The sequence below is a fragment of the Scyliorhinus torazame genome, chromosome 2, assembly GCF_047496885.1.
Source record: "Scyliorhinus torazame isolate Kashiwa2021f chromosome 2, sScyTor2.1, whole genome shotgun sequence".
In the NCBI taxonomy this organism is placed as follows: Eukaryota; Metazoa; Chordata; class Chondrichthyes; order Carcharhiniformes; family Scyliorhinidae; genus Scyliorhinus; species Scyliorhinus torazame.
Window position 1 is genome coordinate 9,498,596 of NC_092708.1, and position 14,078 is coordinate 9,512,673.

At 52.0% G+C, this 14,078-nt stretch overlaps 1 protein-coding gene across 10 annotated transcripts in view; it reads right to left on the reverse strand.

The window, feature by feature from the left end:
- tns1b (tensin 1b) overlaps window positions 1–14,078 on the reverse strand; it is a 1,628,779-nt gene that overhangs the window by 222,855 nt on the left and 1,391,846 nt on the right. For 9 of the 10 annotated variants that reach the window (XM_072468585.1, XM_072468574.1, XM_072468565.1 and 6 more), the window contains one exon: window positions 2,228–2,317. The exons of the other annotated variant lie outside the window; for it this stretch is intronic. In XM_072468585.1, coding sequence (XP_072324686.1) covers window positions 2,228–2,317 — 90 coding nt within the window. The remainder of the gene's footprint in view (window positions 1–2,227; window positions 2,318–14,078) is intronic. 10 annotated transcript variants of the gene reach the window in all.

The window sequence follows — 14,078 nt, forward strand, 5'->3', positions numbered from 1 at the left end:
GACCCCTGTTATAGAGGGAGTCTCTCTCTCAGTGACCCCTGTTATAGAGGGAGTCTCTCTCTCGGGGACCCCTGTTATAGAGGGAGTCTCTCTCTCAGTGACCCCTGTTATAGAGGGAGTCTCTCTCTCAGTGACCCCTGTTATTGAGGGAGTCTCTCTCTCAGTGACCCCTGTTATAAAGGGAGTCTCTCTCTGTGTGACCCCTGTTATAGAGGGAGTCTCTCTCTCGGGGACCCCTGTTATAGAGGGAGTCTCTCTCTCTGTGTGACCACTGTTATAGAGGGAGTCTCTCTCTCTGTGTGACCACTGTTATAGAGGGAGTCTCTCTCTCGGGGACCGCTGTTATAGAGGGAGTCTCTCTCTCGGGGACCCCTGTTATAGAGGGAGTCTCTCTCTCAGTGACCCCTTTTATAGAGGGAGTCTCTCTCTGTGTGACCCCTGTTATAGAGGGAGTCTCTCTCTGTGTGACCCCTGTTATAGAGGGAGTCTCTCTCTCGGGGACCCCTGTTATAGAGGGAGTCTCTCTCAGTGACCCCTGTTATAGAGGGAGTCTGTCTCTGTGTGACCCCTGTTATAGAGCGAGTCTCTCTCTCTCTCTGTGACCCCTGTTATAGAGGGAGTCTCTCTCTCTCTCGGGGACCCCTGTTATAGAGGGAGTCTCTCTCTCGGGGACCCGTTATTGAGGGAGTCACTCTCTCAGTGACCCCTGTTATAGAGTGAGTCTCTCTCAGTGACCCCTGTTATAGAGGGAGTCTCTCTCAGTGACCCCTGTTATAGAGGGAATCTCTCTCTCAGTGACCCCTGTTATAGAGGGAGTCTCTCTCTCAGTGACCCCTGTTATAGAGGGAGTCTCTCTCTCGGGGACCCCTGTTATAGAGGGAGTCTCTCTCTCAGTGACCCCTGTTATAGAGGGAGTCTCTCTCTCAGTGACCCCTGTTATTGAGGGAGTCTCTCTCTCAGTGACCCCTGTTATAAAGGGAGTCTCTCTCTGTGTGACCCCTGTTATAGAGGGAGTCTCTCTCTCAGTGACCCCTGTTATAGAGGGAGTCTCTCTCTGTGTGACCCCTGTTATAGAGGGAGTCTCTCTCTCAGTGGCCCCTGTTATTGAGGGAATCTCTCTCTCGGGGACCCCTGTTATAGAGGGAGTCTCTCTCAGTGACCCCTGTTATAGAGGGAGTCTCTCTCTCAGGGACCCCTGTTATAGAGGGAGTCTCTCTCTCAGTGACCCCTGTTATAGAGGGAGTCACTCTCTCAGGGACCCCTGTTATAGAGGGAGTCTCTCTCAGGGACCCCTGTTATAGAGGGAGTCTCTCTCTGTGTGACCCCTGTTATAGAGGGAGTCTCTCTCAGTGACCCCTGTTATAGAGGGAGTCTCTCTCTGTGTGACCCCTGTTATAGAGGGAGTCTCTCTCTCAGTGGCCCCTGTTATTGAGGGAGTCTCTCTCTCGGGGACCCCTGTTATAGAGGGAGTCTCTCTCAGTGACCCCTGTTATAGAGGGAGTCTCTCTCTCAGGGACCCCTGTTATAGAGGGAGTCTCTCTCTCAGTGACCCCTGTTATAGAGGGAGTCACTCTCTCAGGGACCCCTGTTATAGAGGGAGTCTCTCTCAGGGACCCCTGTTATAGAGGGAGTCTCTCTCAGTGACCCCTGTTATAGAGGGAGTCACTCTCTCAGGGACCCCTGTTATAGAGGGAGTCTCTCTCAGTGACCCCTGTTATAGAGGGAGTCACTCTCTCAGGGACCCCTGTTATAGAGGGAGTCACTCTCTCAGGGACCCCTGTTATAGAGGGAGTCTCTCTCTCAGTGACCCCTGTTATGGAGGGAGTCTCTCTCTGTGTGACCCCTGATATAGTGGGCGTCTCTCTCTGTGTGACCCCTGTTATAGAGGGAGTCTCTCTCTGTGTGACCCCTGATATAGTGGGAGTCTCTCTCTCGGTGACCCCATGGAGAGTCTATCAGTGTCTCTCCTGTTATAACGGGAGTCTCACTCTCAGTCCCCCCCAGCGGCCCCCGGGAGGGGGAGGTAGCCCTGACTGCTGCACAGACTGATGAACAAAGTGCCCCAACATGACCTGAAACACAGGACGGAGTGAGGAAGTCATCACGATGGGAGGTTGTGGAAAATGAAACAAGAACATGCACACAGGAAACAAGGTCGTCCGGGGTAGCAATGTAGGGGCAGGGAACAGCATGCAGAAAAAGAATGTGGGGAAAAGCAGGAACGAACCAGAGAAGGTGTGGGACCTCTGACGGTGGAAGGATGGAGAGAGGTCGTTTTCGTTGCCGTGCCAAAGACCTCGGATCCTGGCGTTGTATTCTGCAGGAACGGAAGGAAAGGGAAAAGTCGCTTGATGGAAAGCAGAGAAAAGACAGAGTGGGCGAAGGGCAGAGAGAGAAAGCAATGAAGGTGGAAGGTGCATGCACCGTAATGGATCAGGCTGGCATCAGGACACTGACTATGGTCTCCATGTAATAATAATAATCTTTATTAGTGTCACACGTAGGCTTACATTAACACTGCAATGAAGTTACTGTGAAAAGCCCCTATGGGCAGCACGGTAGCACAGTGGTTAGCACTGTGGCTTCACAGCTCCAGGGTCCCAGGTTCGATTCCCCGCTGGGTCACTGTCTGTGCAGAGTCTGCACGTTCCCCCCGTGTCTGCGTGGGTTTCCTCCGGGTGTTCCGGTTTCCTCCCACAGTCCAAAGATGTGCAGGTTAGGTGGATTGGCCATGATCAAATTGCCCTTGGTGTCCAAAAAGGTTAAGTGGGGTTACTGGGTTATGGGGATAGGGTAAATACGTGGGCTTGAGTAGGGTGCTCTTTATAAGGGCTGGTGCAGACTCGATGGGCCGAACGGCCTCCTTCTGCACTGTAAATTCTATGAGTCTATCATTCTAGTCGCCACACTCAGGCGCCTGTTCGGGTGCACAGAGGGAGAATTCAGAATGTCCAATTCACCTAACAGCACGTCTTTCGGGACTTGTGGGAGGAAACCGGAGCGCCCGGAGGAAACCCACGCAGACACGGGGAGAACGTGTGGACTCCGCACAGACAGTGACGCAAGCCAGGAATCAAACCCAAGGTCCCTGGGGCTGTGAAGCAACAGTGCTAACCATTCTGCTACTGTGCCATCCATGTCACTCCTTACTGAGCTCTCACAGTCCTCTTACAGGGAACTATCAGGACACTAACTGGTGTCTCTCAGACCTCTCTCTCTCTCAGGGAGATATCTGTACACTGACTGGTGTCTCTCAGACCTCTCTCTCTCTCAGGGAGATATCTGTACACTGACTGGTGTCTCTCAGTCCCCCCTCTCTCTGAGAGAGATATCTGTACACTGACTGGTGTCTCTCAGTCCCCTCTCTCTCTGAGAGAGATATCTGTACACTGACTGGTGTCTCTCAGTCCTCTCTCTCTTTCAGGGAGATATCTGTACACTGACTGGTGTGTCTCAGTCCCCCCTCTCTCTCTGGGAGATATCTGTACACTGACTGGTGTCTCTCAGTCCCCTCTCTCTCTCATGGAAATATCTGTACACTGACTGGTGTCTTTCAGTCCCCCCTCTGTCAGGGAGATATCTGTACACTGACTGGTGTCTCTCAGTCCCCCCTCTGTCAGGGAGATATATGTACACTGACTGGTGTCTCTCAGTCCCCTCTCTCTGTCATGGAAATATCTGTACACTGACTGGTGTCTCTCAGTTCTCTCTCTGTCTCAGGGTGATATCTGTACACTGACTGGTGTCTCTCAGTCCCCCCTCTCTCTGGGAGATATATGTACACTGACTGGTGTCTCTCAGTCCCCTCTCTCTGTCATAGAAATATCTGTACACTGACTGGTGTCTCTCAGTCACCCCTCTCTCTCAGGGAGACATCTGTACACTGACTGGTGTCTCTCAGTCCCCTCTCTCTCAGGGAGATATCTGTACACTGACTGGTGTCTCTTAGTCCCCTCGCTCTCAGGGAGATGTCTATACACTGACTGGTGTCTCTCAGTCCCCTCGCTCTCAGGGAGATATCTGTACACTGACTGGTGTTTCTCAGTCCCCTCTCTCTCAGGGAGATATCTGTACACTGACTGGTGTCTCTCAGCCACCCCTCTCTCTCAGGGAGATATCTGTACACTGACTGGTGTCTCTCAGTCTCCCCTCTCTCTCAGGGAAATATCTATACACTGACTGGTGTCCCTCAGTCCCCCCTCTCTCTGAGAGAGATATCTATACACTGACTGGTGTCTCTCAGTCCTCTCTCTCAGGGAGGTATCTGTACACTGACTGGTGTCTCTCAGTCCCCTCTCTCTCAGGGAGATATCTGTGATGAACGGTTACTGCCTTATCATCATGTAAGGTGACGTCCCCTTTAAGACCGGGCTTGGAACCCTGGGGACTCCGCCCCTGGCTCCGCCCATCTGGGAGCCATACATAAAGGCCTGCCTCATGGTCTGTGGAACAGTCAGCTCTCGTCCATAGCTGTAGCATAGTTATTAGTCTAATAAAGCCTTCTTTACAGTTTAATCTCTAAGCGTCATTATTGAGGGTACCTCAATTTATTAGACTAAACTAGATTCAGGATGGACGCAGGCCTAAAACCAGAGAAGCTCAATCTGGAAGCACGAATGCCGGAGGCAAAGGAAATTTTTAAATACTGGCTGCGGTGCTTCGAGGCCTACCTGGACTCCGCAGAGACTCCCATCCTGGGGCCACGCAAGCTGCGTCTACTCCACGCCCGGGTGAGTCACAGAATCTCCGCCACGCTCGAAAAGGCGACGACTTATGAGGAAGCGATTGAGTTGCTCCGCAAGCGGTTTGTCAAACCCGTCAATGAGGTGCACGCCCGGCATCTGCTCTCTACCTGCCGGCAGCGCTCGGGGGAATCGCTCGACGAGTTTGTTGAAAATCTCACCGCGCTGGCCAGGGACTGTGACCATCAGGATGTGACAGGGGAAGTCCATATGAACCTGCACATCAGGGATGCTTTCGTGTCCGGAATCCGCTCGACCTACATCCGGCAGCGGCTGCTCAATAACGGGGCAAAAGGCCTCCAGGAGGCGCTAATGCTCACCTCCTCGCTGGAGGTGGCCCGACAGAACTTGGGTACGTACCCCACGGACTCTGCCAACCCCCCCCCCGGACTTCCTCAGACTCACCCGTATTACAGGCCTGCGCCACGCGGCGACCCGCTCACCATGGGGGCACACCTTGCTACTTCTGCGGGCAGGGCCAGCACCCATGCCCACGCTGCCCAGCCCGCTCCGTGATCTGCAGCGACTGCGGGAAGAAAGGGCACTTTGCGAGGGTCTGCCTGGCCAGACCCAGGGGCTAGAAAAACAAAGAACAGCCGGCCTGAAAATCAGGCTCTCAGGCCCGCAGGCCTCGCAATGCTGCTGCGCATCGACCCGACACGCCCTCTTCTAACGCGTCATCAGCCTCGTGCGAATCATGGGAGCGGCCAGCTGGTCGGCGGCCATCTTATCGACCTGACACGTGCGACTGACGGCAGCGGCCATTTTACGAGTCCGACTTGGCTGACGACTCCGACTACCCGCGACTGGGTGCGATCACCCTCGATCAAACTCGGCCAAAACACCGGCAGAACTCCATGATGCAGGTCCAGGTCAACGGGCACGACACTGCATGCCTCTTCGACTCCGGGAGCACGGAGAGCTTTATCCACCCTGAAACGGTAAGGCGCTGCTCCCTACGCACCCATCCCACATCCCAAACCATAGCCCTCGCATCTGGGTCCCACTCGGTACAAATCACGGGGTACTGTATTGCGGATCTCTCGATCCAGGGTGCCAAATACACCCGTTTCAAATTTTATATCCTCCCTCACCTCTGTGCCCCCCTGCTGCTCGGACTGGATTTCCAGTGCAGCCACCGAAGCCTGACACTGAAGTTCGGCGGACCCTTGCCCCCCCTCACGGTGTGCTGCCTTGCGACACTGAAAGTCGCACCCCCCTTGCTATTCGCTAACCTCACTCCCGACTGTAAGCCCGTCGCCACCAGGAGCCAGCACTACAGTGCCCAAGATATGGCTTTTAACAAGTCAGAGGTCCAGCGTTTACTGGGAGAGGGGGTTATCGAGGCTAGCAACAGCCCTTGGCGAGCGCAAGTGGTGGTAGTCCGGTCCGGGGAGAAGAAACGGATGGTCGTGGATTATAGCCAGACCATAAACCGATTCACGCAGCTTGATGGGTACCCCCTTCCTCGCATCGCGGAAATGGTAAATCGGATCGCCCAATACCGAGTCTTTTCCACGGTCGACCTCAAATCTGCCTACCACCAGCTCCCCATCCAACCAAAAGACCGCCTCTATACTGCCTTCGAAGCAGCCGGCCGGCTCTTCCACTTCCTCAGGGTCCCCTTTGGTGTCACAAATGGGGTCTCCGTCTTTCAAAGGGCGATGGACCAAATGGTGGACCAGTACGGTTTGGGGGCTACATACCCGTACTTGGACAATGTCACCATCCGCGGCCATGATCAGCAGGACCATGACGCTAACCTCAAAAAGTTCCTCCAGACCGCCCGAGCCCTTAACCTGACCTATAACGAGGGCAAATGCGTTTTCCACACCACCCGGCTGGCCATCCTCGGCTATGTCGTGGAAGACGGGGTCCTAGGTACCGACCCCGACCGCATGCGCCCCCTTAAGGAACTCCCTCTCCCCCGCAGCCTCAAGGCCCTCAAACGGTGCTTGGGGCTTTTCTCCTATTACGCCCAGTGGGTCCCCAAGTATGCGGACAAAGCCCGCCCACTCCTAAAGACCACCACTTTTGCCCTCTCGGCTGAGGCTCAATTGGCCTTCAACCGCATCAAGGCTGACATCATCAAGGCCGCCATGCACGCGGTGGACGGAACCATCCCTTTCCAGGTAGAGAGCGATGCATCAGACATCGCCCTGGCTGCTACCCTCAATCAAGGAGGCAGACCAGTAGCGTTCTTCTCCCGAACCCTCACCGCCTCCGAGGTTCGACACTCTGCAGTCGAAAAGGAGGCACAAGCCATTGTGGAGGCTGTGCGGTGCTGGAGACACTACCTCGCCGGTAGGAGGTTTACCCTCGTCACCGACCAATGGTCGGTCGCCTATATGTTCGATAACACGCAACGGGGCAAAGTAAAAAACTTTGAGGTGGAGGATCGAACTCTCCACCTACTCGTACGATATCAAGTATCGTCCAGGGGAGCTCAACGAGCCCCCAGATGCCCTGTCCCGCGGCACATGCGCCAACGCGCAGGAGGACCACCTGCAAGCCATCCACAATGACCTCTGCCACCCGGGGGTTACCCGGCTCGTCCATTTCATCAAGTCCCGCAACCTACCTTACTCAACCAAGGAGGTCAAGGCCATGGTCAGGGCCTGCCAAGTCTGTGCGGAGTGCAAACCGCACTTCTATCGGCCAGACAAGGTTCGGCTCGTGAAGGCCTCGGGCCCCTTTGAGCGACTGAGTGTGGACTTCAAGGGGCCCCTCCCGTCCACCAACTGTTATGCCTATTTCCTCACCGTGATCGATGAGTTCTCCCGTTTCCCATTCGCCATTCCCTGCACCGACATGACCTCAGCCACGGTGATTAAGGCACTGCACAGCATCTTCACCCTGTTCGGTTTCCCCGCTTATATCCACAGCGACCGGGGTACATCGTTCATGAGCGATGAGCTGCGTCAGTATCTGCTCAGCAAAGGCATCGCCTTGAGCAGAACGACCAGTTATAACCCACGGGGAAACGGGCAGGTGGAGAGGGAGAACGCGACCGTGTGGAAGGCTGTCCTTCTGGCCCTGCGGTCGAGAAATCTCCCAACCACCCGCTGGCAGGAGGTCCTACCCGATGCCCTACACTCCATTAGGTCACTCCTCTGCACGGCCACGAATGAGACCCCTCACGACCGATTGTTTCTCTTCCCCAGGAAGTCTACCTCCGGGGTCTCGCTTCCACCTTGGCTGATGGCTCCGGGACCTGTTCTTCTCCGGAGGCACGCGAGGAGCCATAAAACAGACCCCCTAGTTGAAAAGGTCCGACTGCTCCACGCCAACCCCAGTTACGCCTACGTGGAGTACTCCAACGTCAGGCAAGATACGGTTTCCCGCCGGGATCTGGCGCCCGCTGGATCCTCCACCACAGACGCCCCTTCCCGCGTGGCTCCCCTGCAGGACCCGTCGCCCCCTACAACACACCCCCTTCCGGCCCTACCACCCGTTGGTGAGCTCCTACCTTGCGCCCCCCCTTTACACACCCCGCCGGCGCCGGCTCAGCTACCCCCGGCCCTGCCTAGTTCCTCTGCCCCGACCCGGACCGAAGCTCCGACCGCTATGCTCCCGGATGTGCCCTCAACCGGGACGTCCGTGCCCGCCGCACCACCGCCCGAATTGAGGAGGTCGAGGAGGACGATCCGGCCACCGAGACGGATGGACCTATGATGGCATTTCACCCCCGCCGGACTCCTTTTTAAACAGGGGGTGAATGTGATGAACGGTTACTGCCTTATCATCATGTAAGGTGATGTCCCCTTTAAGACCGGGCTTGGAACCCTGGGGACTCTGCCTCTGGCTCCGCCCATCTGGGAGCCATACATAAAGGCCTGCTTCATGGTCTGTATAGCAGTCAGCTCTCATCCATAGCTGTAGCATAGTTATTAGTCTAATAAAGCCTTCTTTACAGTTTAATCTCTAAGCGGCATTATTGAGGGTACCTCAATATCTGTACACTGACTGGTGTCTCTCAGCCCCCCCTCTCTCTCAGGGAGATATCTGTACACAGACTGGTGTCTCTCAGTCCCCTCTCTCTCGGGGAGATATCTGTACATAGACTGGTGTCTCTCAGTCCCCTCTCTCTCTCAGGGAGATATCTGTACACTGACTGGTGTCTCTCAGTCCCCTCTCTCTCTCAGGGAGATATCTGTACACTGGCTGGTGTCTCTCAGTCCCTCTCTCTCTCAGGGAGATATATGTACACTGACTGGTGTCTCTCAGTCCCTCTCTCTCAGGGAGATCTCTGTACACTGACTGGTGTCTCTCAGTCCCCTTGCTCTCAGGGAGATATCTGTATACTGACTGGTTTCTCTCAGTCCCCTCTCTCTCTCAGGGAGATATCTATACACCGACTGGTGACTCTCAGTCCCCTCTCTCTCTCAGGGAGATATCTGTACACTAACTGGGGTCTCTCAGTCCACTCTCGCTCTCAGGGAGATATCTGTACACTGACTGGTGTCCCTCGGTCCCCTCTCTCTCTCAGGGAGATATCTGTACACTGACTGGTGTCTCTCTGTCCCCTCTCTCTCTCAGGGAGATATCTGTACACTGACTGGTGTCTCTCAGTCCTCTCACTCTCTGAGGGAGATATCTGTACACTGACTGGTGTCTCTCAGTCCTCTCTCTCTCTCAAGGAGATATCTGTACACTGACTGGTGTCTCTCAGTCCCCTCTCTCTCAGGGAGATATCTGTACACTTACTGGGGTCTCTCAGTCCCCTCTCGCTCACAGGGAGATATCTGTACACTGACTGGTGTCTCTCAGTCCCCTCTCTCTCTCAGGGAGATATCTGTACACTGACTGGTGTCTCTCAGTCCTCTCACTCTCTGAGGGAGATATCTGTACACTGACTGGTGTCTCTCAGTCCCCTCGCTCTCAGGGAGATATCTGTACACTGACTGGTGTCTCTCAGTCCTCTCACTCTCTGAGGGAGATATCTGTACACTGACTGGTGTCTCTCAGTCCTCTCACTCTCTGAGGGAGATATCTGTACACTGACTGGTGTCTCTCAGTCCCCTCTCTCTCTCAGGGAGATATCTGTACACTGACTGGAGTCTCTGAACCCACTCTCTGTTGCTCTGTTTTTTAATTTTACACATCCAGCTGAAACTAGCATTCATGTTGGAAAGTAATTGGGAAAATAATAATCTAATAATAATCTTTATTATTGGCACAAGTGGTCTTACATTAACAGTGCAATGAAGTTACTGTGAAAATCCCCTAGTTCCACATTCCGGCGCCTGTTCGGGTACACAGGGAGAATTCAGAATGTCCAATTCACCTAACATCACGTCTTTCGGGACTTGTGGGAGGAAACCGGAGCGGCCAGAGGAAACCCACGCAGACACGGGGAAAATGTGCAGACTCCACGCAGACAGTGACCCAAGCAAGGAATCGAACCTGGGACCCTGGCGCTGTGAAGCAACAGTGCTAACCACCGTGCTTTCATGCCGCCCCTGTGCAAAATGTGAAGTGGAAAATGAAGGGTGCCTGCGGAACACAGGGTGGCAGCAGACAGACCTCTGAGGAGGACCATTTACCCCTGTTGATGTCCCATGGAATCATGCTGAATCTGCAACCTAACTCCATATCCCACCTTTGTCCCATATCACCCAATACCTTTGGACATGCGATGAACGGTTATTGTATTACTGTACCCTTATCATCATGTAAGGTGATGTCCCCTTTAAGACCACGCTTGGAACCCTGGGGGACTCCGCCTCCGGCTCCGCCCACCTGGGAGCTGTATATAAGGAGCCGCCTTGCAGGTGGCACCCAGTTAGCACCCGTCTCGGCACCAGGCTAGTTCTTAGCTTATTAAAGCCTTCTTTACCGTTTACTCTCTAGCGTCGTTATTGAGGGTACAACAGGACAACTGAAATCTATCGATCTGAAGTGCCAAAGTAACAGTTTATCGAGCATTGGAGAGGGAGACATGAAGAGGGAGAGTGGGAGATTAGAACAGAGGAGAAGGGAAAGGTCTGGAGGTATGAGGGGGCAGGGGAGAGGGCAGAGGGGAAGACTGGAGAAGGGGAGAGAGACAAATGGATGAGTTGGGGAAAGGGAGAGTGGGGGGGAGGAGAAAGGGGAAGCCAGGAGAGGCTGTGAGAGGAGATAAGGGGAGAGTGACGTAGTTGAGAGGGTGGAGGTGGTAAAGTTGAGAAATCTATGGAATTTCCTCTTTGAGAAATGTTTGTTTATCAACTCGGGATTTTGCTCTAGATTCAGAACACAATTCTATCAAACAAAGACCAGTTAAATTCCACACACTCTCGGCATTGAAGTACATAAGAACATAAGAACTAGGAGCAGGAGTAGGTCATCTGGCCCCTCGAGCCTGCTCCACCATTCAATGAGATCATGGCTGATCTTTTGTGGACTCAGCTCCACTTTCCGGCCCGAACACCATAACCCTTAATCCCTTTATTCTTCAAAAAACTATCTATCTTTATCTTAAAAACATTTAATGAAGGAGCCTCTACTGCTTCACTGGGCAAGGAATTCCATAGATTCACAACCCTTTGGGAGAAGAAGTTCGTCCTAAACTCAGTCCTAAATCTACTTCCCCTTATTTTGAGGCTATGCCCCCTAGTTCTGCTTTCACCCGCCAGTGGAAACAACCTGCCCACATCTATCCTATCAATTCCCTTCATAATTGCATATATTTCTATAAGATCCCCCGTCATCCTTCTAAACTCCAATGAGTACAGTCCCAGTCTACTCAACCTCTCCTCGTAATCCAACCCCTTCAGCTCTGGGATTAACCTAGTGAATCTCCTCTGCACACCCTCCAGTGCCAGTACGTCCTTTCTCAAGTAAGGAGACCAAAACTGAACACAATACTCCAGGTGTGGCCTCACTAACACCTTATACAATTGCAGCATAACCTCCCTAGTCTTAAACTCCATCCCTCTAGCAATGAAGGACACAATTCCATTCGCCTTCTGAATCACCTGTTGCACCTGTAAACCAACTTTTTGCGCCTCATGCACTAGCACACCCAGGTCTCCCTGCACAGCAGCATCTTTTAGTATTTTATCATTTAAATAATAATCCCTTTTGCTGTTATTCCTACCAAAATGGATAATCTCACATTTATCAACATTGTATTCCATCTGCCAGACCCTAGCCCATTCACTTAGCCTATCCAAATCCCTCTGCAGACTTCCAGTATCCTCTGCACTTTTTGCTTTACCACTCATCTTAGTGTCGTCTGCAAACTTGGACACATTGCCCTTGGACCCCAACTCCAACTCATCTATGTAAATTGTGAACAGTTGTGGGCCCAACACTGATCCCTGAGGGACACCACTAGCTACTGATTGCCAACCAGAGAAACACCCGTTGATCCCCACTCTTTGCTTTCTATTAATTAACCAATCCTCTATCCATGCTACTACTTTCCCCTTAATGGCATGCATCTTTATCTTATGCAGCAACCTTTTGTGTGGCACCTTGTCAAAGGCTTTCTGGAAATCCAGATGAACCACATCCATTGGCTCCCCGTTATCTACCGCACTGGTGATATCCTCAAAAAATTCCACTAAATTAGTATGGCACAACCTGCCCTTTATGAACCCATGCTGCGCCTGTCCAATGGGACAATTTCCATCCAGGTGCCTCGCTATTTCTTCCTTGATGATAGATTCCAGCATCTTCCCTACTACCGAAGTTAAGCTCACTGGCCTATAACTACCCGCTTTCTGCCTACCTCCTTTTTTAAACAGTGGTGTCACGTTTGCTAATTTCCAATCCGCCGGGACCACCCCAGAGTCTAGTAAATTTTGGTAAATTATCACTAGTGCATTTGCAATTTCCCTAGCCATCTCTTTTTGCACTCTGGGATGCATTCCATCAGGGCCAGGAGACTTGTCTACCTTTAGCCCCATTAGCTTGCCCATCACTACCTCCTTACTGACAACAATCATCTCAAAGTCCTCACCTGTCATAGCCTCATTTCCATCAGTCACTGGCATGTTATTTGTGTCTTCCACTGTGAAGACCGACCCAAAAAACCTGTTCAGTTCCGCAGACATTTCCTCATCTCCCATTATTAAATCTCCCTTCTCATCCTCTAAAGGACCAATATTTACCTGAGCCACTCTTTTTTGTTTTATATATTTGTAGAAACTTTTACTATCTGTTTTTATATTCTGAGCAAGTTTACTTTCATAATCTATCTTACTCTTCTTTATAGCTTTTTTAGTAGCTTTCTGTTGCCCCCTAAAGATTTCCCAGTCCTCTAGTCTCCCACTAATCTTTGCCACTTTGTATGTTTTTTCCTTCAATTTGATACTCTCCCTTATTTCCTTAGATATCCACGGGTGATTTTCCCTCTTTCTACCGTCCTTCCTTTTTGTTGGTATAAACCTTTGCTGAGCACTGTGAAAAATCGCTTGGAAGGTTCTCCACTGTTCCTCGACTGTTTCACCAGAAAGTCTTTGCTCCCAGTCTACCTTAGCCAGCTCTTCTCTCATCCCATTGTAATCTCCTTTGTTTAAGCACAAAACACTCGTGTTTGATTTTACCTTCTCACCTTCCATCTGTATTTTAAATTCCACCATATTGTGATCGCTCCTCCCGAGAGGATCCCTAACTATGAGATCATGAATCAATCTTGTCTAATTACACAGGACCAGATCTAGGACCGCTTGTTCCCTCGTAGGTTCCATTACATACTGTTCTAGGAAACTATCGTGGATAAATTCTATAAACTGAACAAAGAAATGTACAGCACAGGAACAGGCCCTTCGGCCCACCAAGCCCGTGCCGACCATGCCGCCCGACTAAACTACAATCTTCTACACTTCCTGGGTCCGTATCCCTCTATTCCCATCCTATTCATGTATTTGTCAAGATGCCCCTTAAATGTCACTATCGTCCCTGCTTCCACCACCTCCTGCGGTAGCGAGTTCCAGGCACCCACTACCATCTGCGTAAAAAACTTGCCTCGTACATCTACTCTAAACCTTGCCCCTCTCACCTTAAACCTATGCCCCCTAGTAATTCACCCCTCTACCCTGGGGAAAAGCGTCTGACTATCCACTCTGTCTATGCCCCTCATAATTTTGTATACCTCTATCAGGTCTCCCCTCAACCTCCTTCGTTCCAGTGAGAACAAACCGAGTTTATTCAACCGCTCCCCATAGCTAATGCCCTCCATACCAGGCAACATTCTGGTAAATCTCTTCTGCACCCTCTCTAAAGCCTCCACATCCTTCTGGTAGTGTGGTGACCAGAATTGAACACTATACTCCAAATGTGGCCTAACTAAGGTTCTATACAGCTGCAACATGACTTGCCAATTCTTATACTCAATGCCCCGGCCAA